This window comes from Chrysemys picta, chromosome 13 (assembly GCF_011386835.1).
Source record: "Chrysemys picta bellii isolate R12L10 chromosome 13, ASM1138683v2, whole genome shotgun sequence".
In the NCBI taxonomy this organism is placed as follows: Eukaryota; Metazoa; Chordata; order Testudines; family Emydidae; genus Chrysemys; species Chrysemys picta.
The window spans coordinates 25,802,658-25,828,430 of NC_088803.1; the positions used below are offsets into that span (position 1 = coordinate 25,802,658).

General features: G+C 52.9%; 1 protein-coding gene across 5 annotated transcripts in view; it reads left to right on the forward strand.

Moving 5' to 3' along the window:
• Positions 1 to 25,773, forward strand: part of MYH7B (myosin heavy chain 7B) — a 54,179-nt gene that overhangs the window by 10,112 nt on the left and 18,294 nt on the right. For 4 of the 5 annotated variants that reach the window (XR_006175554.2, XM_005295419.5, XM_042854968.2 and 1 more), the window contains exons 7-24: positions 1,012 to 1,108; positions 1,921 to 1,944; positions 6,283 to 6,375; positions 7,378 to 7,441; positions 7,552 to 7,650; positions 9,100 to 9,203; positions 14,531 to 14,669; positions 15,479 to 15,597; positions 16,676 to 16,825; positions 17,163 to 17,333; positions 18,085 to 18,264; positions 18,362 to 18,494; positions 19,758 to 19,834; positions 21,740 to 21,827; positions 22,589 to 22,706; positions 23,395 to 23,518; positions 24,257 to 24,393; positions 25,469 to 25,724. Coding sequence is in view for 4 of the 5 variants with exons in the window: in XM_005295419.5 (XP_005295476.1) it covers positions 1,012 to 1,108; positions 1,921 to 1,944; positions 6,283 to 6,375; positions 7,378 to 7,441; positions 7,552 to 7,650; positions 9,100 to 9,203; positions 14,531 to 14,669; positions 15,479 to 15,597; positions 16,676 to 16,825; positions 17,163 to 17,333; positions 18,085 to 18,264; positions 18,362 to 18,494; positions 19,758 to 19,834; positions 21,740 to 21,827; positions 22,589 to 22,706; positions 23,395 to 23,518; positions 24,257 to 24,393; positions 25,469 to 25,724 (2,173 nt within the window). In the remaining variant the exon portion in view is untranslated. The remainder of the gene's footprint in view (positions 1 to 1,011; positions 1,109 to 1,920; positions 1,945 to 6,282; positions 6,376 to 7,377; positions 7,442 to 7,551; positions 7,651 to 9,099; positions 9,204 to 14,530; positions 14,670 to 15,478; positions 15,598 to 16,675; positions 16,826 to 17,162; positions 17,334 to 18,084; positions 18,265 to 18,361; positions 18,495 to 19,757; positions 19,835 to 21,739; positions 21,828 to 22,588; positions 22,707 to 23,394; positions 23,519 to 24,256; positions 24,394 to 25,468; positions 25,725 to 25,773) is intronic. The other variant, XM_042854969.2, reaches the window with a different exon arrangement.

The window sequence follows — 25,773 nt, forward strand, 5'->3', positions numbered from 1 at the left end:
CTACCCTGCTGCCAGGAGCCACTGACATTTTTAGCCTCAGCCATGGCCTAATTAGGTAACGCAGGGGCTGAGGCCGGAGATGCTTGGCTCTTGTCCTGCGGCAGCTCCCCCCACACCCATCCCTGCTCTTTGTGATCTGGGATTACAATAGAAGAGCAGCTAACTCTAGGCATGAAATCACTGCAAGGCCTCGTGAGCCAGTGCCAGCGGGCAGCGCAGACCAGGGCAGCAGGAATTGCCTAGCCCGCCTGCTAAAGCAGCCAGCCCCCGGGTCTCACCTGGACTCCTGGCCCTCCTCTGTAAACCGGAGTGGACTCCCTCTGGGGGGTGGGGGAGGGCAGAGTACGTTCCACAGACCATAGGAGCCCCTCACCCCCCAGGGAACTGTGGGTGAAAGTGTCAAAGCCTGAGCTGTAGCAGGAGGGGGCTGGCTCCTTGCTGAGCCCCCAGAGCGCTGAAGTTCATACCAAGCGTGCAACAGACCAGGAGGAGCCTGGGGAGGGGGAGACTTCCCCATCTGGCACTGTGTGGAGTCACTGGCCATGTCTGCAGTGGTGATTTGCCCCAGTGTCAGCCTCAGGGGGGGGGGCTGCCCTTGGTGGAGCCGCCCCATTACAGCTCCCTAATGCAGCTGAGCAAAGCCCAGATGGGCAGTGGCGCCGCTCGCGCTGGGTTCACACACAGGAAAGGTCACTCACTCCGCTGCAAAATCCAGCAGCTTTGCCCGTCTGTTCTAGGGGATTGTGCCAGTGCAGCACCACAGGGGCTGAGCCCAGTGGTTGAAACCCCCACATTGCCCCCGTGCAGAGCATTAGCCAGTGGGAAGGGACCACGGGCAGCCCAGGGCCAGACAGGGCCGAACTCCTCCCTCGGTGATTTCCTTCTTTTACATGACACCGCTGGGGGGCGGGGGGGCGGCTGGGCCGTGTCCTTGGTTTTCTGAGTCTCTGTGTAAAGGTTTTGCCTGACTCTGCCTCATTTTCTTGATCTGTGTATTTCTGTTACCCTAAGCGGAGAATCTGGTGCTGGTAAGACTGTAAACACCAAGCGGGTCATTCAGTACTTTGCCATTGTCGCAGCCCTGGGCGACACGCCGGGCAAGAAAGGAGTAAGACCCTCATTTGAAACACACTTTGACTGTTTTCTTTTTCTTTTTTTTTCTTCTTATTCTTTTTTTGTAACTTTTTGCATTTGGAAGCGTGTTTGGATCTGGCCCCTCACGGGCTTTGCTTTTCCTTTGACTTTTGAACAAGCAAGGCTTGAAACAACTGATCTTGGGGAAATGGAGTTTTTAAGTGGCTCACCAAACTGATCAGCCACACCGGGGGTCTTTTGGGCCCACCTTTTCCTTCACCCCAACATATTTTCTTTTTCAGACACTGTAAAGGGGACAGAGCCCCCCCCCCCCTCCCATTTCCACCCCTGTCTCTTTTAAGCCTTGCTTTTTGCCTTTTTCCCCCTTTTCTCTTTTTTGTTCTTTTGTTCATTTTGGTCCTTTTCCATCTTCTGCTTTTTCTTGCTCTTGTTTTGATTCTTTCCCGCATTTCTTTGGTGTTGGTTATTTTTGAGATCCCTTGCAATTGCTTATTTCTTCTGGGTACTTGATGCCTCAGCCTGCTTTCCCTTGCAGAAGCAGACTGGTTGTTTCAGGTATTGGATAAGCAATTCTCCAGCATTGTTTTTCCTTTCCTCTTCCCTGGGTTTGGATTTAACTGTTCCTGCTTTTTGGTGCTTTTCTTCTTTTTCTTGAGCTAATCTATTTAACATATTTTTGGTGTATTTTTTTAAATTTAATTCTTCGATTTTTTTGGACCGTTTTAGTAACTAAATTTTAACGCCCTGCTATTTTGATTGATGCGTTCTGTGATTCTGACCTGTCCCTTCTGGAATTCTAAAGACAGTTTTCTTTCCTTTTTCTAGCAAGCTCCTGCCACTAAAACTGGGGTAAGTGTTACAGGGAATAGGGGTCACTCCTCAAATGAGTGGCCAGGCTTGCTAAGCAGCACCTTGTTAACTCCCACTAGTGGTGGGGAAGTGTTGGGCCTTTTCTGAGCTCACTTGTGCCAGTGCAAGTTAGGAGTAACTGAAGTGATGTCAATGGAATGGTATCATTGTGAAACTGACACGAGATCAGAATCAGGCCCCTGTGTACCGCACTGCATTTTGCTGAGGTGACAAGGCAGTATTGCAGCTGGAAAATGCTCTTGTGGTTGCTGAGAGGATCCAGGGAGGCTGCGTGTCTCTTCGTAGAGCAGCTTCTCTTTCAGTGGAGGGATCACTGTCACCAGGATTGGGATCTGCACATTGCAGGGCATTGAGTCAGGCTGGGATTTTCTATCCCCTGCCCTGGGGATGGAGTTTCTTTAGTTCCCAGTTCACTTCAAGCCTGTCCCGCCGCCTCAGTGGAACGGGGGCTGGAAGTTATTGCCAGGCTGTGGCTCTGTGAGAGGTTGCATTGCAAACCAGAAATGTCTAAAATGGGCCAGTCCTGAAGCAGTTACTCAGTGTCTGGTCAGGCCAAGCTCTCGCTGACTTCCTCAGGCATTGACCTGGGTACGGCCTTCACTACCAGCCCTTGGGGTCCAGATGGCAGTGGCTGCTTGCTTTGGGAGGGTACCTCATTTAAATGAGAGTAACTGTTAAACTTTGGGGCCAGAGCACTGAGCGGAACCCCAGGAGCCTAGTTTCAGTCTGTCATGCACATCCTCTGCTTTAAGGCTGGATAGTTTAGCAGTAACATGTCCCTAATCCCAATGGGTAACAGTTTGTCGATGGTGCTGGGGAAGGGGAGTGAGGACCTAGGGTGCTGCACAAATGGTTACATTTACAATGGTAGCTGTACATCGAAAATATCATCGTCCAAAGCCCAAGTGGCTCCGTTATGCAGTATATAACTCCGGCTCCCATGTTACACCTGCCCAATGGACCAGTGTGCTGTGCTCCAGGGTCCCCCAGTCCAGCTCTGCATTGGAGGGTAAAGTGCTTGTGAATAACAGCATCATGTAAAGAGCCACGTAATCAAAGGGCTGCGAGCCCATGGTGGGCTGCAGGCAGTACAGTCAATAAGGCTGGATGAATCCGTCCAGTGGGAGCTGCCCTGAACCCGAGCCCACATCTGCCCCTCCCCTCTGAAGGTTATACGTGAACTAGACAGCTGTTTTCTCTAACATATCCCTTCAAAGGCAATCTTTGTTGCATCTGCTCCAATATTATCAGCCAGCTATCTTGGATTCAGTGTGATCTCAGAGCAACAGAGAGAGGATGGGAGGGGGTTAGATCATATTCCCAGGTAAGAAACTGTGCTAGCTGGAGTTAAGGAAGCTAATCTGGATCAGTGACCTCAGGAAAATAACCTTCAGAGCACACTGCATTGACCAGAAACTTCAGAGTTAAGGTTCCAGTCCAACCCCAAACAACCGTAAGGGCACATGCTGTGCACCCTGTATGCTAGGCAGAGGCATGTCTATTGCCAGGATTGCTGCTAGTTGACACTCAACCCTGGAAATCACAGTGATTTGCCTAGGGACCCTGATAGCTGAGATACTTTAAACCCTGTCCCTTGGTGTTTCATCTGTGGATGCAAACACCTGAAACCATGGCCAGTGCGGCTGAGACATCGGAGGATATGTAGCCCAGTTGCAGTGAGATAAGGCTTCAGCACTTCTGCTGGCTCAGGGAGCTAAGCCCTGTGGCTAGTAAAAGGTGCAAATGGCTGGCCAAAGTCCAGTGTGTGGTGTGAGGAGAGTGTGCTGGGCTGGCCAAGCAGGAGCTGGTCAGTCTTGGGCATGTGTTCGAAGGGAAAGGGGAGGGATATTGCAGATGGTGCCAGGCAGGGAGGTGGCCCATGTGTAGTGGGTTAATGGTAGTCACGGCTGTGTGCCTAAAATAGCAGTGCCTTGGAAGCATGAAGCACTGGCGTACCCTTGTCTCAGGAGTGGGGGCGAAGGGTGGCCGGGGGTACATGTGCAGAGTTTAGGTTATTTGGGGTATTTTCCAAGAGTGGGGTGGGGTTTAAGCAAATTTCCCAGTTTGCTGACTTTAAATTATCGATAGAGATTTAAAACGTGAATTTCACCTTCTAGTTAGCAAAGTGTTTGTCTGGGTGTTTCTTATGTGGGCCATTTTTAACCCACGATGTACATTATCATTGGCTTGGAAGTGACAGGCTGGCTAGGTCCTGGGGTGACAAGCGAAATCAGTTCACTGCTAGTCTCCCTTCTCCCAAGCCCCCCATCAAACAAAGCCATCCAGGGCGTGTGGGCTGCAGCCTCTCCGCTCAGGGACAGGTAGCACAGCGAGGATGCAGGGGGGAGATCAGCAGGGGGCGCCACTGAACATTTCCAGAGCTCCGGACAAAGCAGGAACTAAGTCATGAGCCAGTCTGCTCTCCTGCACCAGTTGGTCCTGACTAGTGCAGTGTCCTAATAAATCCCCCGAGTTCTATAAGCAAGCATTGCAGTACTTAGCTACCACGCTTGGGGATTGGGAGACCCAATTCACTCAGCTCTCTGATGTTCTTTGAGAGGAGAGGTGCTAATTAATAATAATTAACAAGGGATACACAGCCCTACGTGCAATATAAGGCCACATAGTGTGGGAGAGCTGGGAACAGGATACCCAAGTGCCTAGCTCCCAGCCCTCTCATCAGTCCACTAGAGCAGGCCACATGCTTGGGCTCTGCCCCCAGTGTTTATGGCTCAGTGCAAGGAGATTTCCGGGTCAGAAAGCCAGAGGGACTTACTCTAATGAGAGCCTTTGCAAAAAGAGTCTTTGGTGCAACCCCAAATACAAAACCCAGCACCCAGCTTTGGAGTTTCCAGGCGATAGGGTTAGACTAACATTCAAACACTGAGATACACTTGTTTGAAAGGTCGGAGCAGGTGCTGCCATGACCTCTGTCAGGTGGATCTGCTGAGGCGGGAGGATATTAGAGAACGAACTGAAAGCTAGGGACAGCTTTGACTCTGGAGAGCCGGCTGCCTCTGTGACATGCTCTTACTGACAAAACTCAGCGCTGTAGTTCTCGGCCCACGCCGCCACCTGGGAAGCTGCAGTAGTAGCTTAGCGTAGTTAGGACTCAGGCGTTTAAAGACACAGTGATGAAAAACACCAGCACTCTGTCTCCACTGTGGCTTCCATGGCTGGTGGCTCTGGTGGAGCGGCACCTGTGGAGAATTACACGTCTTGGTTTCCTGGTGTAGGCAAGGCCCTGCATCCCTTTGGCATGACTAGAGTAGCAGGACAGCCTGAGCATTTGGGGGGTTCTGCCTAGGTACACCTGGCATAGTCAGTGTTCTGCTTGGCTGTATCTGGAGCAGTCGGCAGCAGTCAGATGATGAATAGTGTAAGTGGACTGTAGCTTTATGGAACCATTTGGAAAGCACACCATACCATATGGAGACAGTGGCTAAGACACAATGGTGTGGTGTAGTACAAAGCTATAATGCCATGGCCTAATTGCTAGGGCACCGGGCTCTGAGTCAGGAAACATGAGTGCTAGTCCCAGCTCTGCTTTTTCTATGACTTCACCGCTCTGTGCCTCAGTTTCCCCTCACACCCTTTGTCTGTCTTGCCTAGTTAGGCTTTAAGCTCATGGGGCAGGCACAGTCTCTTCTGTGTGTTTGTACAGTGCCTGGCACACTGGCCTCCTAGAGGCTACTGTCGTACAAATGTAATAACAAGAACATGAGTCTGGGGCTGAGGCATTGCGGTGAAGAGGCCATCAGGGAGTTCTGAAGCTCTCCCCAGCCAATGCCTATAACACTGTACACCACACCACCGCTCTGAGGAGAACGGTTCTGACACGTGTTTAAAGGAAAACTCACCTAGGAATGTTGCAGAGGGTTGTTAATGTCTCTTCCTGGGCTATTTCCTGGACCCCTTCGCTTCCAAAGGCAGGTTTTCTCAGTGGCACGAGCCTTCCTCTCCAGGCCTTTATGGCTATGGCCCCGTCTCAGAGGACTCCCATGTACAGCTGAGCTATTAGCCGAGACCTTTATAGGCACCACTTGCAGGGGAGGAGATGGCCACAGAATTCATGGCCTCAAAGCCCAGCTCTGTTCTCCCCAATGTTAATTAAAAAATAAGATGTGCTAGGTAGGAAGGCGCCACCCTGGAGACTAAGGCCTTAAGGGAAGCTAGTGAGAGTAGTGGAGGGTTGAGGTACACAGCACTTCCCCCTGCCCTGTGTCCTGCTGCCCCTTAGCGGCATCTATAGCAACAGAGCCACTGTTACTAATGCCACAGGCACAAGCTGACCCATCCTTTGGCTGCATTTTCTAGGGTACCCTCGAGGATCAAATCATTGAGGCCAACCCTGCTATGGAAGCCTTTGGCAACGCCAAAACCCTGCGAAATGATAACTCCTCGCGCTTTGTAAGTATCCTAGCAGGATGTGTTTGTTAATACACAGGGTTTATAGTTATAGAGCTAACAACGCTCAAGTTATCCATACCCACGCCTGTGTGAGGTGGCCACAGATATCCAGAGCTAGCTTTTACACAGGGAGCAAATCACTGTCAGAACTAGCAACTCTCTTCTTTAGATGGGTCGGCTGTAGGGCCAAATCCTTCGCTGCTGTAAAGCGATGCCACTCCCTGATGTTAACTGACCAGGCTAGCTCACTGACTTGTGCCATTTAATTTACACCAGCTGAGGATCTGGCCCTAAAAGGTGAGGCTGGAGTTAGGGGCAGCCCAAGGTCCATCTCGGCTTGGATCAGGCTGTGGGTGATGACTGGCAGTGCCAGGAAGGAGCCTGGCACAAAGAAGAGCGGGGAGAGCTGGAAGTGCCAATGCTGGGAGGTGCCTCAGTGCACCGGTGGTGCAGTTTCCCCTTCATCGAACCCTGGTCCTGGGTTTGGCTCAACCAAACCCCTGGTTCCCATTTATCTCCATACTAATGCACTGGAGACAGAGGAGGCCACAGTGGCATTCTTGGTCCTCTCTGGATTCCCCGATGCACCAGGGACCTGGGAGTGTCGTGGGGTCTCCTGAGCTTGATCAGCAGTAGCAGGCCATGACTCTGCAGGTAATTGTGCTGCAGACCCAGCATCACGCAGCTCTACCCAGGAGCCAGGGGCTGTCAGGGTCCATCTGCGACCATCCTCTGAGTGCTGCACGAGAGCACAGCCACACGGAGCAAAGCTCAGGGGGATGAGCCCTCTGCTGAGCCAAAAGGGACCAGCATGGGCCCGAGAATTTCACCCAGACACCTTGTATTGAGCCCCAAAGTTGTGTGACATTAGCATAGGGCAGAGAACAGACAGACCCTTACCCCTCCCCAGCCGTCTGATTTGTAAGAGCTGCCCACCCGGGACAGCAGCTGTACCTGCCTTAGTTCCTTTATCCAGCCTAAGCATTTACCTCCTTCCCTTAGGGCAAGTTCATCCGAATCCATTTTGGCCCCTCAGGGAAACTGGCCTCCGCTGACATTGATATCTGTGAGTAAACAGCCTTGCACACCTGCCAATTCAACACGCTCTTTTTCTGCCCTGACACTGGATCAGCTCCAGAAAAAGCCCAATCTGGTTTTTTTCCTGTTTGTTTCTAGACTTGCTGGAAAAATCCAGAGTGATTTTCCAGCAACCCGGTGAGAGAAGCTACCACATCTACTACCAGATCCTGTCTGGGAAGAAACCCGAGCTCCAAGGTAAGCAGCTTCAAAGCAAGCGGCCCAGGGGAAACCACACTGTAAACACATCTGGCCTGGGCAACCATAGCCCCCGCTGAAATCAGTGGCCCCCAGGGGGAGGGAGCCCAACTAGATCCCTTGGAGGGAGGGTGCTGGGGGCAGAGTCGTCGTTACTCAGCGCTGCCCTCTGGGATCTCGCGGTGGGCCCAGAAATGATCCCAACTGGCCCTGCCAGGCTCTGCCGTTGAGCCACCTCTCAGGCACTGAGCGGGGCTGGATCCAGGTGCCAGGTGACAGGAAACGTTTCCGCACCGGAGAGATGCTTGGCAGAGACACGGCATGATAAGCTTCTTGGCTGCCGCCTGTTGAGCCTGCTGCTGGCTGGTGAGCAGCACCTTATTAGGCAGGTCTGGAGAGCCGAGGAGCAGTAATCTTATCTGGGGGTCACGAGGGCAGGCACAGCCGCTTCTAAATCAGTCTCCAGCCCAGCAGTATTGCGAAGATAGCAGAAGGGAGCTGGAGCTGCAGAAGAGATGGGCCTTGCGAGGGGCTACCAGGCCTTCCGGAGTCAGACCCACAAGCCAGTCCCATCAATGGAGCTAGAGCTGAAGCAACAGACCAGAATGGGCTGGGAGTCACACCCAGCCATGCTTCCCTCTTCTGCCCTGGGCAGTTACCGTCAGAGGCTTTCACCTCAGCCACCCAGCTCTCCCCCTGCCCTGCCCACAGAGACACAGCGAGCGCGCTGCTTAGCAGTGGGAACTGGGCACCAGCAGTACCTGCCACGGCGCCGGGGGCCATTGCTGCAGTGCGGGGGCTGTACCCACAGCCATGCGATGGGCACACTGTGGTGTTAATGAGGGCCTGAGCAATGAGTCCAGGGAAGGGGGAGTGGCAGGGCACTGGCACGCTGGGGCATTACCAGGACACGTGGAGCAAAGGCAGAGCAGGGTAGCTTTCCATTGCTCTTTGGCAGCAGCTGCTCAGCAAGCTGCCTGAGATGGCAGCGCGCGGCCCAGCTGAGCCTCCCCAGGAGCAGTGGGTTTTGTGGCGTGCGCCAGGGCCAGCTTCATGGCGCATGTCGCACTATGGGCGAGGATCGAGGGAGCCTGGGAGATACCAAACATCCCACTGCACTTAGCCTGTGCCCAGAGCACTGCCCTCTTCATGGCTCGCTCCAAGGGGCAGGGCTCCAGCCAGCCTCCAGCTACCTCCCGATGCCTGGGGTGTCCACCTGGGAGCCCAGCCCTCCGCCAGGTTTGCAGGCCAGAGCTCAGCCAAGAGAGGGCATGTCCCACCGCAGAGCCCTGGCTACACTGGGCCCTAGGGCTCATTCCTGGAGCTGTGCAGAGCATTAGGCCCCCTCCGGTCCTGCGCCAGCCTTTCTAGTGGTCTACTCTGGAACATAGGTCAGCATGCGGGGGAGCCGACCGTACCTCACGTCTTTGCTCTCCTTCCTGCTCCCAGATATGCTGCTGATCTCTCTCAACCCCTACGACTACCACTTCTGCTCGCAAGGCGTAACAACGGTGGACAACCTGGACGATGGCGAGGAGCTCATGGCTACAGATGTATGTATGGGACCTGCAAGACAGAGCAGGGGGGAGGCCTGGGCAGAGGGGAGAATGGCTTTACATGCTCCTGGAGAGAAATGGGGCCATGGCCCAGCTTTGCTCAGATACCGCTGAGCTCTGCTGATGTTTTATTAATAGTCACCCTGTGCACATCTCCAGCCCCTGTCCCGCAAGGGCCCCTGAGGTTTGCAGACATTCACTCCCCAGCACTCCCCTGCAGTGAGGGAGGGCACATTCTCAGCCCCACTCCTAGACTGGAAAGCAAGGCACAGCATGGGTAAGGGCCATGCATGGCAGTGTGTGTCATTCCTATCACTGTGCACCCAGAGGGGGTCGTTCCCATGCAAATGGCCAGTGAGACGCATGGCCACCACTGATGCACACAGCCCTAGACACGTAGGTGTGAGCGTCTATTTTGAAAACCACGGAGAGACAGAACCGGGAATAGAACCCGGAGTCCTGGCCCCTGATAGGGGGGCTGCCGGTGGGTGCTCAGCACCCACAGTTTTTCCCCTGTAGGTGCTCCAGCCCTGGAGCACCCATGGAGTCGGAACCTATGACTGAGGATACCGGAAGGAACCCCAGTTTTAGAATGAGACAGGTACTAGTAATGGTGGATTCAGTTATTAGAAATATAGATAGTTGGGTTTGTGATGACCAGGAAAAATGCCTAGTGAATTGCCTGCCTGGTGTGAAGGTAATGGATCTCCCGAGACATCTAGACAGACTTATAGGTAGTGCTGGGGAGGAGCCAGTGGTCATGGTACATGTAGGTATCAGTGACTTAGGGAAATATAGGAGAGTGATCCTGGAGGCCAAATTTAGGCTGCTAAGTAAGAGATTAAAGACTAGGACTTCATGGTAGCATTCTTTAAAATATTTCCATTCTATGCACAAGGCCCGTAAGGCACACAGAACTGCAGGATCTCAATGCATGGATGAGACAGTGGCGTGGGGAGGAGGGATTTAGGTTAATTAGGAACCAGGGAACCTTTTAGGGAAGGATTAGCTTATACATGAGGGACGGGGCTCCACCCAAACCAAAGCTGAATCAGACTGTGAGCATGTAAAATTAAAAAGGTTGTAGAGGATGTTTTAAACTAAGGGCTGGGGGAAAGCTGACAAGTGTGGAGAGCACACGGTTTGGGTGGGGATGTCTCTTAGGAATGAAATGGGGAACTCTGTATCCTAATAAAGAGGATAGGAAAGAAGTTGGTAAAGTACAGGTAGGAGCCAGTGAGGAACAGTCAAGTGTAAAAGAGTCACATTTATATATGACAAGTTTCAGAGTAGCAGCCGTGTTAGTCTGTATCCGCAAAAAGAACAGGAGTACTTGTGGCACCTTAGAGACTAACTAATTTATTAGAGCATAAGCTTTCGTGGACTACAGCCCACTTCTTCGGATGCATATAGAGTGGAATAAATATTGAGGAGATATATATACACACATTTTTTCTCTCTTACTTAATTGGCCTCTCAGAGTTGGTAAGACAACTCCCACCTGTTTATGCTCTCTGTATGTGTGTATATATATCTCCTTAATATTTATTCCACTGTATATGCATCCGAAGAAGTGGGCTGTAGTCCACGAAAGCTTATGCTCTAATAAATTTGTTAGTCTCTAAGGTGCCACAAGTACCCCTGTTCTTTTTACATTTATATATAGCACCTGAAGGCAAGCAACTGAATATTGACAAAATGTACTAGTGCTTATATACAACTGCTAGAAGTCTAAATTCTAAGATGGGTGAACTAGAGTATTAAATGAGCATATTGATATAATAGGCCTCACAGAGATTTGGAGGAATGAGGATAATCAATCAATCATAGAATATCAGGGTTGGAAGGGACCTCAGGAGGTCATCTAGTCCACCCCCTGCTCAAAGCAGGACCAATCCCCAGACAGATTTTTGCCCCAGATCCCTAAATGGTCCCCTCAAGGATTAAGCTTACAACCCTGGGTTTAGCAGGCCAATGCTCAAACCACTGAGCTATTACTGGGACACAGTAATACCAGGGTTTAAAATATATAGGAATGACAGAGCAGGTCGTGCTGATGGGGGAGTGGCACTACATGTGAAAGAAAGCAGAGAATCAAATAAGGTAAAAATCTTAACTGAATCAAATTGTACCATAGAATTTCTATGGATAGAAATTCCAGGTTTGAATAATAAGAGTATAGCAGTAGGAATATACTGCCAGCCACATGACCAGGATGGTGACAGTGATTGCGAAATGCTAGGGAGGTTAGAGAGCCTAGAAAAGCAGAAAGCGCAGTAATGGGTGATTTCAACTATCCTCATATTGACTGGGTAAGTGTCACCTCAGGGGGTCAGAGAGAAAATGCCTGCTTCTTGGATCAGCTAGTCCTGACCCCCACCAGGGAGAGGCAATTGTTGCTTTCATCCTAACAGGAGCACAGGATCTGGTCTAAGAGGTCACTCTAGTTGACCCACCCCATAGCAGTGACCATAATGTAATTAAATGTAATATCCTTGTAGGGGGGATAATACCAAAACCCCCCACCATGGTAGCTTTTAACTTTAAATGCTTTAAGGGGAACTACATAAAAATTGGGACACTTGTTAGACAGAAATTAAAAGGAGCGGCAAGCGGCATGGGGACTATTTTAAAACACCATCATAGAAGCTCACACTAAATGTGTACCCCAAACCGGAAAAAGCGCTGAAAGGACCAAAAGACTGTCACCATGACTAAACAGCAGAGTAACAGAGGCCATTAGAGGTGAAAGGTGAAAGGTGAACTTAGATCCTAGTAAGGAAAATAGGAAGGACCACAAACTCTGCCAGGTTAAATGTAAAATTATAATAAGGCAGGACAAGAAAGAATTTGAGAAGCAACTTGCTAAAGACACAAAAACTAACAGTAAGACATTTGTTAAGTGCATCAAAAACAGGACTCTGCCAAACAGCCAGGGGGGCTGCTGAACGACCAAAGTGTTAAGGAGCATTCAAGGAAGACAAGGCCATTGTGGAGAAATAAATGAATTATTTGCATCAGTCTTCTCTGCAGAGGATGTGAGGGAGATTCCCACGCCTGAGCCATTTTTTTTAGGTGACAAATCTGAGGAAATGTCCCAGATTGAGATGTCACTAAAGGACGTTTTGGAACTAAATGATAAATTAAACAGTAATAAGTCACCAGGACCAGATTCACCCAAGAATTATGATGGAACTCAAATGTGAAATTGCAGAACTACTAACTTTGGAATGTAACCTACGGCTTAAATCAGCCTCTGTACCAGATGACTGGAGGATAGTTAATGTGATGCCAATTTTTAAAAAAGGCTCCAGAGGTGATCCTGGCAATTACAGGCCGCTAAGCCTAACTTCAGTACCAGGCAAATTGGTTGAAACTACAGTAAAGAACAGAATAATCAGACACATAGACGAACATGATTTGTTGGAGAAAAGTCAACACAGCTTTTGTGAAGGGAAATCATGCCTCACCAATCTATTAGTATTATTTGAGAGTGTCAACAAGCATGCGGACAAGGGTGATCCAGTGGATATAGTGTACTTGGATTTTCAGAAAGCCTTCGACAAGGTCCCACATTAAAGGCTGTTAAGCAAACTAGGCTGTCATGGGATACGAGGGAAGGTCCTCTCATGGATCAGTAACTGGTTAAAAGATAGGAAACAAATTATAAGAATAAATGGTCAGTTTTCCCAATGAAGAGTGGTAAAGAGCGGGGTCCTCAATGATCTGTACTGGGAGCAGTGCTGTTCGTCACGTTCATTAATGATCTGGAAAAGGGAGTGAACAGTGAAGTGGCAAAGTTGGCAGATGTTACAGAAGTATTCAAGATAGTTAAGTCCAAAGCTGACTGTGAAGAGTTCAGGGGGATCTCACAAAACTGGGTGACTGGGTGACAAAATGGCAGATGAAATTCAATGTTGATAAATGCAAAATAATACCCATTGGAAAAAATAACCCCAACTATACATATATAACGAGGAGTTCTAAATTAGCTGTTACTATTGAAGAGAAAGATCTTGGAGTCACCCTGGATAGTTCTCTGAAAACCAGCTCAATGCGCAGCAGTGGTCAAAAGAGCTAACAGAATGTTAGGGCATAGGCTTTCGTGGGCTAAAACCCACTTCATCGGATGCATGCAGTGGAAAATACAGTAGGAAGATATATATACACAGAGAACATGAAAAGATGGTGTTGCCATACCAACTCTAACGAGACTAATCAATTAAGATGAGCTATTATCAGCAGGAGAAAAAATTTTTTTGTAGTGATAATCAGAATGGCCCATTTCAAACAGTTGACAAGAAGGTGTGAGTAACAGTAAGGGAAAAATTAGCGTGGGGAAATAGTTTTTACTTTGTGTAATGACCCATCCACTCCCAGTCTTTATTCAAGCCTAATGGTGTCCAGGCTGCATCTGCATCTGCCCTGTTCTGTATGCTCACCTGAAGCTCTGGTACTGGCCACTATTGGAGACAAGATACTGGGCTAGATGGACCACTGGTCTGATGCAGTTTGGCCACTCTGATGTTCTAAATTAAAGCGCTGTGACTCAGGTTTGCTAAGTAACGTAGATGAACAATGAGATCATTGGTAAAAGGCAATTTGTGCCATTGTGCCCTAGAAGTTCAAAGCAATGGCACGTGCATAGCGCACACTGTCCCAGTTCGGGAAAGTGTTTTATTTTCTTCTGAAAATTTTGACTTTTAATCAAAATAAATGAAAACCAAAAATGTTTTGGTTGGGGGGAGGGGGAGGTTTGCTGAAAACGCAACATTTTCATTTGAAAGCAGACATTTTTGTGTGTGAAAAAGTTCATTTAAAAATAATTTTGACAGAACTTTTTGGACCCACCCTACTCCAAGTGATCATGCTGCCAACACTCACAATGATGTTATGAGTCTCGCAGTATTTAGTTTTTCTCTTAAAGCCCCAGCTCCTGGGGTCATGTGATTATGTGACAGTCGGAGCTTCTTTCTTTCTTTCTTTCTTTCTTTCTTTCTTTCTTTCTTTCTTTCCAAGAAGTGAGTTTCTAGCTCTCAAGGTTGCAGAGAAAAGATTGAAGATGTGTCCCAAGTAAAGGCTCCAAAACCAGACACCAAATGAAAATAGCCCCCAGTTTATGGCGTCTAAGCCAATCTCATGATTTCTCAGGGTCTGTCTCATGATTTTTGATCACTCGGGGTAGGCCACGCTGCACAGGGGATGCGTTATGATGGGGCATGTGAACATGCGGAGCCTGCAGCACCTGGATCACCTGTTCGCTGGTGGGGGTAGGTATGCTGGGACAATGGCTTGGCTTACCCTTGTTGCCTGTCACCCCTCAGCATGCCATGGACATCCTGGGCTTCAGCAATGAAGAGAAGTACGGCTGCTATAAAATAGTGGGCGCCATCATGCACTTCGGCAACATGAAGTTCAAGCAGAAGCAGCGGGAGGAGCAGGCGGAGGCCGAAAACACTGAAAGTGAGTTGCCACACAGCTGAGTAGGGCTGGGAAAAGCTTTGCTGAGCCCAGCAGGGTGCATGAACTCCTTCCTCTGCTGGACAGAAAATCACAGGGCTGGAGCATTGAAACAATCCCCGTCAAGTTTCCCATTCATTCACCTACCATCCCTTCCCTTTCCCACATTCCTCTCATGTGGTGATGCCTATTGACTAGGGGCCATGCCTCCCACAGTGCTCAGAACTCCCCGCAGTAGCCCTGCCTCTCTGAGCATCTGTTTGGTGCAGGACACTGTGTCTGCTTCTGTCAAATCAGCTGCACTGTGCAAAGGTTTATTGTTCTCCTTTATTGCATTGGCCTCTCTCTGCACAAGAGGGCAGAGAAAAGGCTGTGCAGGGAACCTTAGCTCAGGCAGTTCCCAATATTTGGGCACAGCACTCAGTGAGTGCTACACAGTTCAGGATACATGCTGGTGCTGCTGCACTGGCAAAGAGAATGTTGATCTAACAGGAAATGATTCCCCTACGTTGTTAAGATGGAGCAAATCTTCCTAGACAGAGATTCCCTGGGTTGGTAACACCTCAGAGAAGCACATATGCAAAAATCTCCAGATGCCAAAAGCCCCCTACAACTCCACCTTACACACCACACCCTGGAGAACACAATACAGACACTGCCCACCGGGCAGATGGGCAGACTACAGAGCATTTTCGGGTTAGTGAAAGCCAGCAGAATTAGGACAGCATCATCTCAGCCATAGAAGCCTATATTTTTGTCTTGAGTCTGCCCATCGCCTGGCTGCTTCCTCATGGTTTGATGATGTATTGCAGGTGCTGACAAGGCCTGCTACCTCATGGGAATCAGCTCAGCTGACCTCATCAAAGGGCTGCTCCACCCGAGAGTGAAAGTAGGAAATGAATATATGACAAAAGGTCAGAACGTGGAACAGGTGAGTGTGCTGGGACTGTAGTCTCCTGCCTGCATTCTTACCTGGAATCCCTTGGCTTTGTGCCCTACAGGAGAGCAATGGATTTGGGTGGCATTCCCAGTGCAGGGCCCTTAGCTCTGGAGTTCACCCCTCTGGTGGCCCCACAAAGTCTGAGTTTGGGAGCCCCAAGGGCATGGTGTAAGCTGAGCCTGCTGTTGCTGCCTTTTAGCAGCTGTCTCGGTTATTCATTGCTAGTGTGACGTGGAAGCAGGGAGTGCGCTGGGTTGATGGCCGGATATTTTTGGCCATTGCATTTTACAGTGTTGGGCCAAGGCTGGAATTTCAATTCGAACCCCTTCGATTTGTGGAGGGTTTGGGTTCAAATCCCTGGACACTGTGGTTTGGCCTGGGCTGGATCCAAACACCAGAGGGGCCTAATTTCTGTGGTTCGTGCTTCAGCTGCAGCCCCAATCTCCTGAGAATGTTGGCTCAAGATGGTGGAAACCTCCCCAAGAAAGTAGCTCTTGTGAGATTCCCACTGTCGAGGGCGGGAAGATTGCAAGCACAGCTCATGAGGTTTTAGTACCCTCAGCTGCACACCCAAAACTTGGCCTGGATTGCACACCCACCTTGCACACCAGCCTGGGATTCACATTTTTGATCATTCCTATCTGAGTCGTGGGCCTATGTTCCATCTTCAGAAGTGACTTAGGCACTTGGGAGCCTGGGGGTCAGAAAGTCCAAGGGACACAGGCTCCTAAGTCACTGGAGAACTTTTGAAAATGTCATCCTAGATCTATTCTTGACCCCAGCACATCCTTGACAGGCTACCCCAGCCTGGAGCTGCAGGTACACTTAGTCAGGAGAGGAGGGCACAAGATAAGTGGCTGCATGAACACAAACACACGGACTAATTCAGGGCTGAAAATGTGAACAGCCCTTGGTGGGAGCAGCAATTCTCTTGGCTCTGGCTGGCTATTCCCCTTCCTGCTCTGAGAGTAATGGGTCTTCACTGCCTCAGGCTGGGTGTAGTAGACAGAACGAAACCAATAGGGAGCAAGTCCTGATGTGACGAGCCCTTTCCGGATTGCATTGGCAGGTGGTGTATGCAGTCGGGGCCTTGGCCAAAGCCACCTATGATCGCATGTTCAAGTGGTTGGTGACTCGTATCAACAAAACCCTGGACACCAGGCTGGCCAGGCAGTTCTTCATCGGAGTACTGGACATCGCAGGCTTTGAGATCTTTGAGGTGGGTTGCAGGGGTGGTGTGTATTAAACAGACTCAGTGCCATAGGCACACACGCAGTTTTCCCATGGCTTCTGGCAGTTCTGCCATGAAGATATGGGTGTCTATGGAGAATGGAGCTCATGCGTCAATTCATTAACCCAGAATACACCCACCACAGCCCCTGGGAATTGCTCTGCTGTTGCTGAGACCCAGAGTGCCGATTCAGTCCCAGCTGAGTTCCTTTCCACCTGTTCTGGAATGGGATCCCAGCTGGGCCTGTCCACATGGGCTGGGTGGAATCAGTGACGGACTGGGACCAGTGGATTTGCTGACACAGAGGTTTGGTTTGTGCCTGCAGTATAACAGCTTTGAGCAGCTGTGCATCAACTTTACCAATGAGAAACTGCAACAGTTTTTCAACCACCACATGTTTGTCCTGGAACAAGAAGAATACAAGAAAGAAGGCATCGAATGGGTCTTCATCGACTTTGGCCTGGACCTGCAGGCCTGCATTGACCTGATTGAGAAGGTAAAGCATGAGGCGTGGAGATGGGGGTCAGTGACTCTGCCAGCCTGCTTGGGGGGCTGTGTGAGACCGGAGCGGGCTGAACATACGGTTTGGCTGCACAGGGCTCTGATAATCCCTGTTTGTAACCAAGCCTCCAGCTGAGCAATACCGTTTGGTGGATCCTTTTATTACAGGGGTAGGATAGATGGCTGCCACCAGACTGAGCTGTAGGGTAAAGGTTCTAAATGGCTCGCTGAGCCCTCAGCGAGTTCTGGATTTCACCCTGGCCCTGACTTCTCGAGAGGGAAATGAAAAACAAGTCCGGGGGAGCGGGACGGCCTATGGGAGCAGGGAAAAATCTAGCTTGTGCCTTGGAAAATCCCCCCTGACTTTTACCGATTAGGGGAACCCCAGAAGGCAGTGGGCTGGAGGTAATGCAGGGGGGTGGGGGAGCTTTCCACAAATAGAGTTTATCCTGCCAGTAGGGAGGGAATGATGGGGAAATGCCATCACAAGGTGGTGACAGTTTGCCCCGTGGCACATTCTCCCAGCACCTCTCTGCAGAGGCCTGAATGACGACTCTCCCTCCCTGGCAAGGGCCTCAGCACATCCCCAGCCAGTAGCACAGAGCAAGTCCCCCGTGCAATTCAGGTGCTAGGATGGCTGCATTTTTGCCAGGGATTGGTTGGGGGCTGGGATAGGGCGGGAGCCTGTCCTGTCCTTTCCCCGCTGTGCCGAACTCTGAGCGGCTCACGGGTATCCTTTCCTGCAGCCGATGGGAATCCTCTCAATCCTGGAGGAGGAGTGCATGTTCCCGAAAGCCTCCGACATGTCCTTCAAGGCCAAGCTGTACGACAACCACATCGGGAAGTCGCCTAACTTCCAGAAGCCACGGCCAGACAAGAAGCGCAAATACGAGGCGCACTTTGAGCTGGTGCACTACGCAGGAGTGGTACGTCCCCCGCCGAGCCTTTCTCTTTCCCTGGCCTCTTGGGCTCTCCGTGCTGGGCTGCTGACCTGACCTGCTTCTCTTTGTCCTGTGGGGACAGGTGCCCTACAACATCGTTGGCTGGCTGGATAAGAATAAAGACCCCCTGAATGAGACAGTGGTGGTCGTCTTCCAGAAATCGCAGAACAAGCTCTTGGGCAGCTTATATGAGAATTACGTGAGCTCCTCCTCAGGTGAGCCGTGGTCCTCCCCCACTTCTCCCCTCACACACACCGTGACCTCACCAGGGAACACCTCACGAGCTGCCCAGAACTGCTCTCTGCCGGCACCAGCAGGCCTGCAGCGTGCGGCGGTTCTGACAGAAGGCCATCACCAGGGGTGGATTATGGTTTTGTGGGGCCCTGGGCCAGAGCAAGTGGATGCCCCTCCCCACCCCTTCTGCCTGCAGTCTCTCCACTTCCCCGCCCCCCATGTTCCTGCCAGGGAAATAGGATCAGGGCACAGGGGCACCCATTTTTCTGGGCCCCCCAATTGGCTGGAGCCTCTAAGCATGTGCCTTGTTAGCCCAGTGGCTAATCTGCCACTGGCCATCCTCTGCTCACCAAGAGACCTGGGGTGTCGTTCTGCACTGATTCCTGAGAGACCTGGATTCAACTCCCATGCACAGTCTCTCACTCCCTGGGCAATGGGGGTGCTGCAGCTTAGTGCTGGGGAGCCCAGCGGGGGATGGTGTCATGGGAGTGAAGGGGAATCCCAACAGGAAAGCTGGGCAAAACCAGAGGGGAGCAGAGGTTTACCCTGTTCTGCAGGTGTAGTCCAGGGTAAGTGTTGCCATTTCCCCCGTTACAGAGACCTGGCGCCTGGTGCTGGCGGGGTTGCTAAGATCTGCAAGGCAGGGAATTCTGTCCATGCCAGGACTCACGAGCCACCTTCCACTCCCCAGTGAGGAGAGAGACGGGGGACTCAAACACAGCTCCGCCCCTTTGTTAACGTGCTCACAGATCGTACACACACTTCCACTCTCCCTCCAAGGTCCTTGCTCACATGCTCGTAGGCCTTCTGCCACGGCGTCTGGGCCCAACACAAACCCCCTCCACCTCCCATTTCACACACCCATTCTTCCTGCCTCACACACCCACCTCCCGCCTCACACACCCATTCTTCTTCCTTGCACACCCCTTCCTCCCACACACCAAGTCCTTCCTCCTCGCACACCCATTCTTCCCCCTTGTACGCTCCTTCCTCCCACCTTACACACCCACCTCTCACCTCACACACCCACTTCCCTCCTCACACACCCATTCTTCCTCCTTTGCACACTCCATCCTCCTGCCTCACTCCCCTCCCCCCCCCCCCACTCCCAAGCCCAGAGCTGGCCTGTGGCTCATCTAACAGCACCAACATGGGACCCAGAGTCTTTCAAATGCAACAGACACAACAGACCACAAAGCAATACTTCATTGGCGTCATTAATTTACCCTGTTTCCCTCCAACAGATGAGCCACCGAAGGCAGGGGTCAAGGAGAAGCGTAAGAAGGCGGCTTCCTTCCAAACGGTGTCCCAGGTGCATAAGGTAAGAGCGAGACCCACACCCAGGACTGGAGGGTGAAGACTCCCCTCCGAGAATCCATCCCAACCCCTCATACAGCCTGGGGGCATCTCCCTCACAAGCCCCTGATGCCGTAAGAGACACAAAGACCCTACAGGGTTGGTGTTTCTTGCTGCGTGGGCGTGACAGGTCCTCAGCCCTGGAGCAGGTGCTAGCTCTGTGCCGGGTCGGGAACAGTCTCAGCCCCCGGCTGCTAGCTCCTCTCCGCGCTGCACTCGCTCAGCTAAGGACCCGTGGTCCCAGATGGAGAGAAAATACCCCCCTTTGAGGTGGGGCTTGTGCCGCTGCTGAGCCCGCGATGGCTGTGCTGCCCGGCGCCCGGCAGCGTCTCCGCCTTTGGGAGAGCGGCAGTTAAGACTTGCAGTGATGTTTAGATAATGTATTACATGAACATCACTTTAAGTCTGTGCTACCTCTCTCCTCACTCTGGACTGCGGGAAGGACAGCCCTTGGCAGAAGACAATGAAGGTGGATCTTAAGGGGCTCCGAACAGGGGCGGATTATGGAGCCGCCCTGCAGCTCTCCTGCCTTGGGAGATGGCTAGAGCAGATTGCTAGCTCAGTGCAGCACAGGGCTCTGAACCCCGTTCACAGCACTCACTCCGGGGGTGTCTCTGTCCAGGCAGGGACTGAGGCAGCCAGGGGGATAGCTGAGAACCAGACCAGACTGGGGTTCATAAGCCGAAAGCTAGATCCTGCTGGAAGAGTCTCGCCCTGCAATGACAGGGGAGCAGCAGCTGTGCCAGTCTCCATTGGCTCCAGGGTCAGATGAGGGGGCTTTCAGAGCGGAGGGCCCCAGGTTCAACCCACTGGCCTCTTTCCTTGTGCACAGGGAAGGCCTCTCTGCCTTAGAGTCATGCTGCTGTGAGTGGGTCAGTCTAGCTGCTGCAGGGTGTCTGCTACCGAGAGCCTGGGGCTGCCTGTCGAGCCCTTGGCCTAGGAGAGGGGGTAGCTTGGCATGGCACAAGGAAGGGCAGGGCTTCAGGGTTGCTTGGGCCGTTGCTCAAAGGGAAAGGAAGTCCCAGAAACAAACATCATGCATCACCCATGCTCTGAGCGAGACAGGGGCGGGGGGAATGCCTCCCCCCAGGCTGTGCCCTGTCCTTGCACTTTTCATAAGGAGCGTGGCTGGTGCGGGGGACGCGGGTGTGGCTGGCTGTTGTCTCCAGACTCCCAGGGTCAACTCCATCCCCAAGCTACAAATGAAAACGTGCTTGGGAGCTCCTACCGTGCATGGCAAACCCCTGTGGAGAATGGCACCACCCAGAGGCTGCTCAGGAGAGCCTCAAAGAAGTGCAGTGCAGAGGCTGCAGGCCCCCAGTGCCCAGAGACCTCTCTATGGAAGCTGGGCTTAGGGTGTTGTTCCCACAGCCTTGGGAAGGTACAAAGACCTCTGAGGAGACATACCCAGGAAATGAGCCAGGCAAGGGTGAAGGGGCATCGGCAGAAGAGGGCTAGGGGAGCCCAGGGCTGGGCTAGCAGGGCACTGCTGGTGGCATTGAGGGGCATGAGTGGGAGCTTGCCCAGCCTCTGCGCACACTGGGTCTGGCTCAGCTCCTCACTGTCACCAACCCTAAATTCACTCCTAAGAACAAGAGCATCTGGTTCCTTGCCCCGCTCCACAGCGCTGGTGCTTGTGACACCCAGCACCACTGCCGGCCCTAGCCCCTGTCTGAGAGGGGGGCAGGCTCTGCTCTGGGCTCAGACTGGTGCTGGCATCTAGCCAGGGGCTCGGCCCAAGCAGTGGGACAGCAGGGTGGGGACTTTTATACTGGGTACTGATGAGGGGGCAGGGGGACGCTAGGCGAGTGGCGACACCCAGCAGGGCAGAGGCAGCGTGTCCCGCCTCACCCTCGTATCTGCCCTACAGGAGAACCTCAACAAGCTGATGACCAACCTGCGTGCCACCCAGCCTCACTTCGTCCGCTGCATCATCCCCAATGAGACCAAGACCCCAGGTATGCAGCTGCAGGGCTGGGGCAGGGCTGGGCTGGCCTGGGAACAGCACTCGGATTAATGGCAACCCATCATTATCTCCTCTGGGCTGTGTGTGTAGGGATCCCCCCTGTTCCCACCAGAGCTCTGAGGATCCCATCCCCCACCTCTAGTCACTGATTCCCAGCTAAGGAGGCCTGACAGGTGTCTCTCCTGGGCCTATGAATTCCAGTTCCTGTCAGAAAGGGTGAGGGGACGCACTCCCCTCCAGCTGCACCATGTGCCCTAGGGCTGCCCAGAGGGGCCATAGGAGAGCTCCCTGTCTGCATGGGCCCCTTGGATGCAAAAGTGACAAGCACCTTTACAGGGGTCTAAACCCAGAAGCAAGCGGGTTGCTCCTCAGGAGCTGTGGGTAAAACACCTGCGCTTTGTGGATGCTGCTTCGACCCCTCCCTGTGTCTCCTGGCAGGAGCAGCAGAGATGGAAGGAAAATCCTTCCCTAGCTACATGCGAGCCTGTGTTCTGCCATCGCATTGGAGACACACATAGCACGGGCCACCCTCAGAGAGCAGAGGGGGCCCAGGCCACAGCACTGGGTTTCAGTCCAGGCCAGCGAGTGGGGTAAACCTGTTATTAAAACAGGGGCCATGTGCAAAATCCAGGTCCAGCTGGAGGCTCCGCTTTCAGCTCCCCAGCCCCGCTGGCCATGGGGTTTGGTTCAGGCCCCATCCCGGCCAACGTGGGCCCTGCTGACACAACCCCGGCTGCTTTCTCTCCTCTGCAGGAGCCATGGACGCCTTCCTGGTGCTGCACCAGCTGCGCTGCAACGGCGTGCTGGAGGGCATTCGCATCTGCCGCAAAGGCTTCCCCAACAGGCTCCTCTACGCTGATTTCAAGCAGCGGTAATGCCTCCCCTCTCTCTCCCCTGGCTGCTGGGAACTAGCTCAGGCAGGGGGCAGATTGCCCCAGGCTCCGCTCTGCTCCCCAGCGCGTGGGGGTTCATCTGAACCCAGCACGTACATCGCTTGCCCTCTGCCACTGGCCCTGCTGCTCATGGTGCCTTCATCCTGCTTCCCAGGGCAAAGCCGTCCGAAATTCCTTGATGCACCTGGGTTAACGTGGATACAGCAGGGTCTTGTGCAGCTCTCCCCCAAATGATGGTGTTTGGAGTGAGAGGCCGGAGCCCAAAGCAGAGGCTGAATGTCAGTCAGGGGCTAATGAGGCTCGCCCCATCAGATGCACAGAGCCCAGTCAATTCCTTCCCTGCTTCTGTGAGCCGAGCTGGGAGCTGGGTGGAAGTGTTGGCTCAGGCACAATTGGCCACCTGCTGGCCTGGCTCTGATCCTGGCAGTTCAGCCCCATGGTGCTTGTATCATGCAGATCCCAGCACAGAGGAGGCAGCTCTGAGCTGGCCAGGCATGCTGGGTACTGGTGCACAAGCCAGGACACGACCTGTGCAATGGTGCTGCCGGTGTCCAGCGTGGCCACAGCACGTGTCGCACAGACGTGTTCCTGGCTGGGTCCCTCCGTGCGTGGAGTAAGGGGGAGCTACCCGCTCGGTGCTATGGCCCCTCTGCCGTGTCTCTGCAGCTATCGGATCCTGAATCCTGCTGCCATTCCTGATGACAAGTTTGTGGACAGCAGAAAGGCCACGGAGAAGCTGCTGAATTCCCTGGAGCTGGACCACTCCCAGTACAAGTTTGGTCACACCAAGGTGAGAGGGGAGGGCAGCTGGGCTCGGGCAGGCAGGGAGGGAGGTGGGGCTGGGTGGTCTGCCCTGAGGATGGGACTCCTCCTTGCAGAGCTGCAGGGAGGGGAGGGGTGAGAGCTCCCAGTGCTCTCCTCCAGCTCCAGCTCACTCTGCTCTCCCCAGGGCTCATCGCCTCCAGAGCTCTTGCTCCAAACCGCACCCAAACTAGGCCCTCCTGCTGCAGGCCCCTGCCCTGCCTGCCTGCTCTTCCACTGGGGGTGGCTCAGTGTGGCAGTTGGAGATGGGTAGCTAGGGAAGGGCAGAGAGGCAGGTGGGGAGGAGGGTCCAGCAAAGACTCCCTTTCCCCAGGCTCCCATCACCCCAGTCGCTGGCTCAGAGCTCCCTTAGGCCCTGCCCTAGCAATCGGGGCACACGTCACCGAGTGGGCTGTGGTGCACTAGCGCTGTGAGTCCACACCAGGCAGCGCTAATGACACACACTCAGGCGCTGAAGAAATGGCGTCTAGGGGTCTGCCCTCCGAATTGCTGCAGCACCTGAGCATGTACCACAGCCACAGAGAAACATGGCGCCCTCCGCAGGGCAAAGAGAATGCAGTGTCTGCTTCAGGTATCTCCCCTGAGCAGCCAACAGCTGCCCTGAGCCCCTCTGTGGTGGCACTGAATCACGCGCACCTGATGGCTGCTCAGAGAGTTCGGGTGCCCGTTAGTTCCATAAGCTCCGCTCTTATTCCCCTGCTTGCAGGTGTTTTTCAAAGCTGGTTTGCTGGGCCATTTGGAGGAGATGCGAGACGAGCGTCTGGCCAAGATCCTGACGATGCTGCAGGCCAGAATCCGTGGGCGGCTGATGCGCATTGAGTATCAGAAGATCATCAGCCGGAGGTAGAGCAGCTAGAGGGGCGGCCCGCCCTGCTAGCACCGCTCACCCTTTGCCATCCAATCAGAGCAGGCAGGGATGAACCTCCCACCATGCCCGGTTGGTCAGACAAGCCCAGGGGTGGAGCTGGATGGAATTCCAATGAAACCTCTGCCAATCAATCAAAATGGAACCGTTTTGTGGCGATGGTTTGATGTTGCTGAAGTTCCAGCAGAGCCCTGCCTGGTTTCGGTGCAGCTCGCCCGCCCAGCTCCTGGGCAGCCTGCCTGGAGGGCGGATGGGGAGCTGAGAGCCTAGAAGTCCTGGCTCCCAAGCTCATGGCTCTGGGGCAGCTCCGCCCAGCAGCCTGCCTGCAGCTCCGTTCCCTTTTAAGGAGAATTTCATTCCAAATCAGAACGAAACCAAGTTCTGAAATATCACATTCTTCCATGGGACGGAATGCCCTTTTCCCCCAGCCCTGCTCCACCCAGGGGATCGCTTCTCCCATTGCTGTACAGGCAGCAGTGCCATCCATGGGCGGTATTACTCCTGGCGAGGGAATGGAGACTGTATAAGGCAGATCAGTTTCCTCCTTGGGCCGCTCAGGCTGAGCGGTGGAGGATTCTCCAGGCGGCAGGCAAGGACAGCATCCCAGCAACTCAGGAGAAGTGCATTCGTGTCAGCTGTATTGCCAAAGGAGTGTTTTTCCCTGGCTTGCAAAGCGGGGCTGAGAGGGGCTGGCAGCAGGAGACAAAAAGCCATGTCCCCATATTTGGGAAGTCTCCTACAGTCAGTGTTGAGGGCTCGCGAGGGATGCACTGGGATAGAAACCCCTGGGAGGGTCAACGCATTCCAGGCCATGGACCAGACCTGAGGCCATTGTTGACCCTTCTGTTGCTGTACATAAGCATCATGGAATTGCTGCCACCAGGGCCAGATTCCCCAAGGAGCTCAACCCCTGACATGCACCCGACATGCTGAGCTGTTGTGAAAACCTATCCCCGCACGTGCCAGCTAAGGAGAAGGGGTTTGTGGGGTGGGAGCCAGCAGGGAGTCCCTGAGCGTCATAGTTTGACTAAGCCTGCCCTTCTCGTGCCTCAGGGAAGCGCTCTACACCATCCAGTGGAACATCCGTGCTTTCAATGCTGTCAAGAACTGGTCCTGGATGAAGCTTTTCTTCAAGATCAAGCCTCTGCTGCGGTCGGCGCAGACTGAGAAGGAGATGGCCACCTTGAAGGAGGAGTTCCAGAAGCTGAAGGAAGCTCTGGAGAAGTCAGAGGTTAAGAGGAAGGAGCTAGAAGAGAAACAAATTACCATGATCCAGGAGAAGAATGACCTGTCTCTCCACCTTCAAGCTGTAAGCCCTGTGTACAGCTCCTTGGCGGGGGAGATGTGGGTGTGGGTGT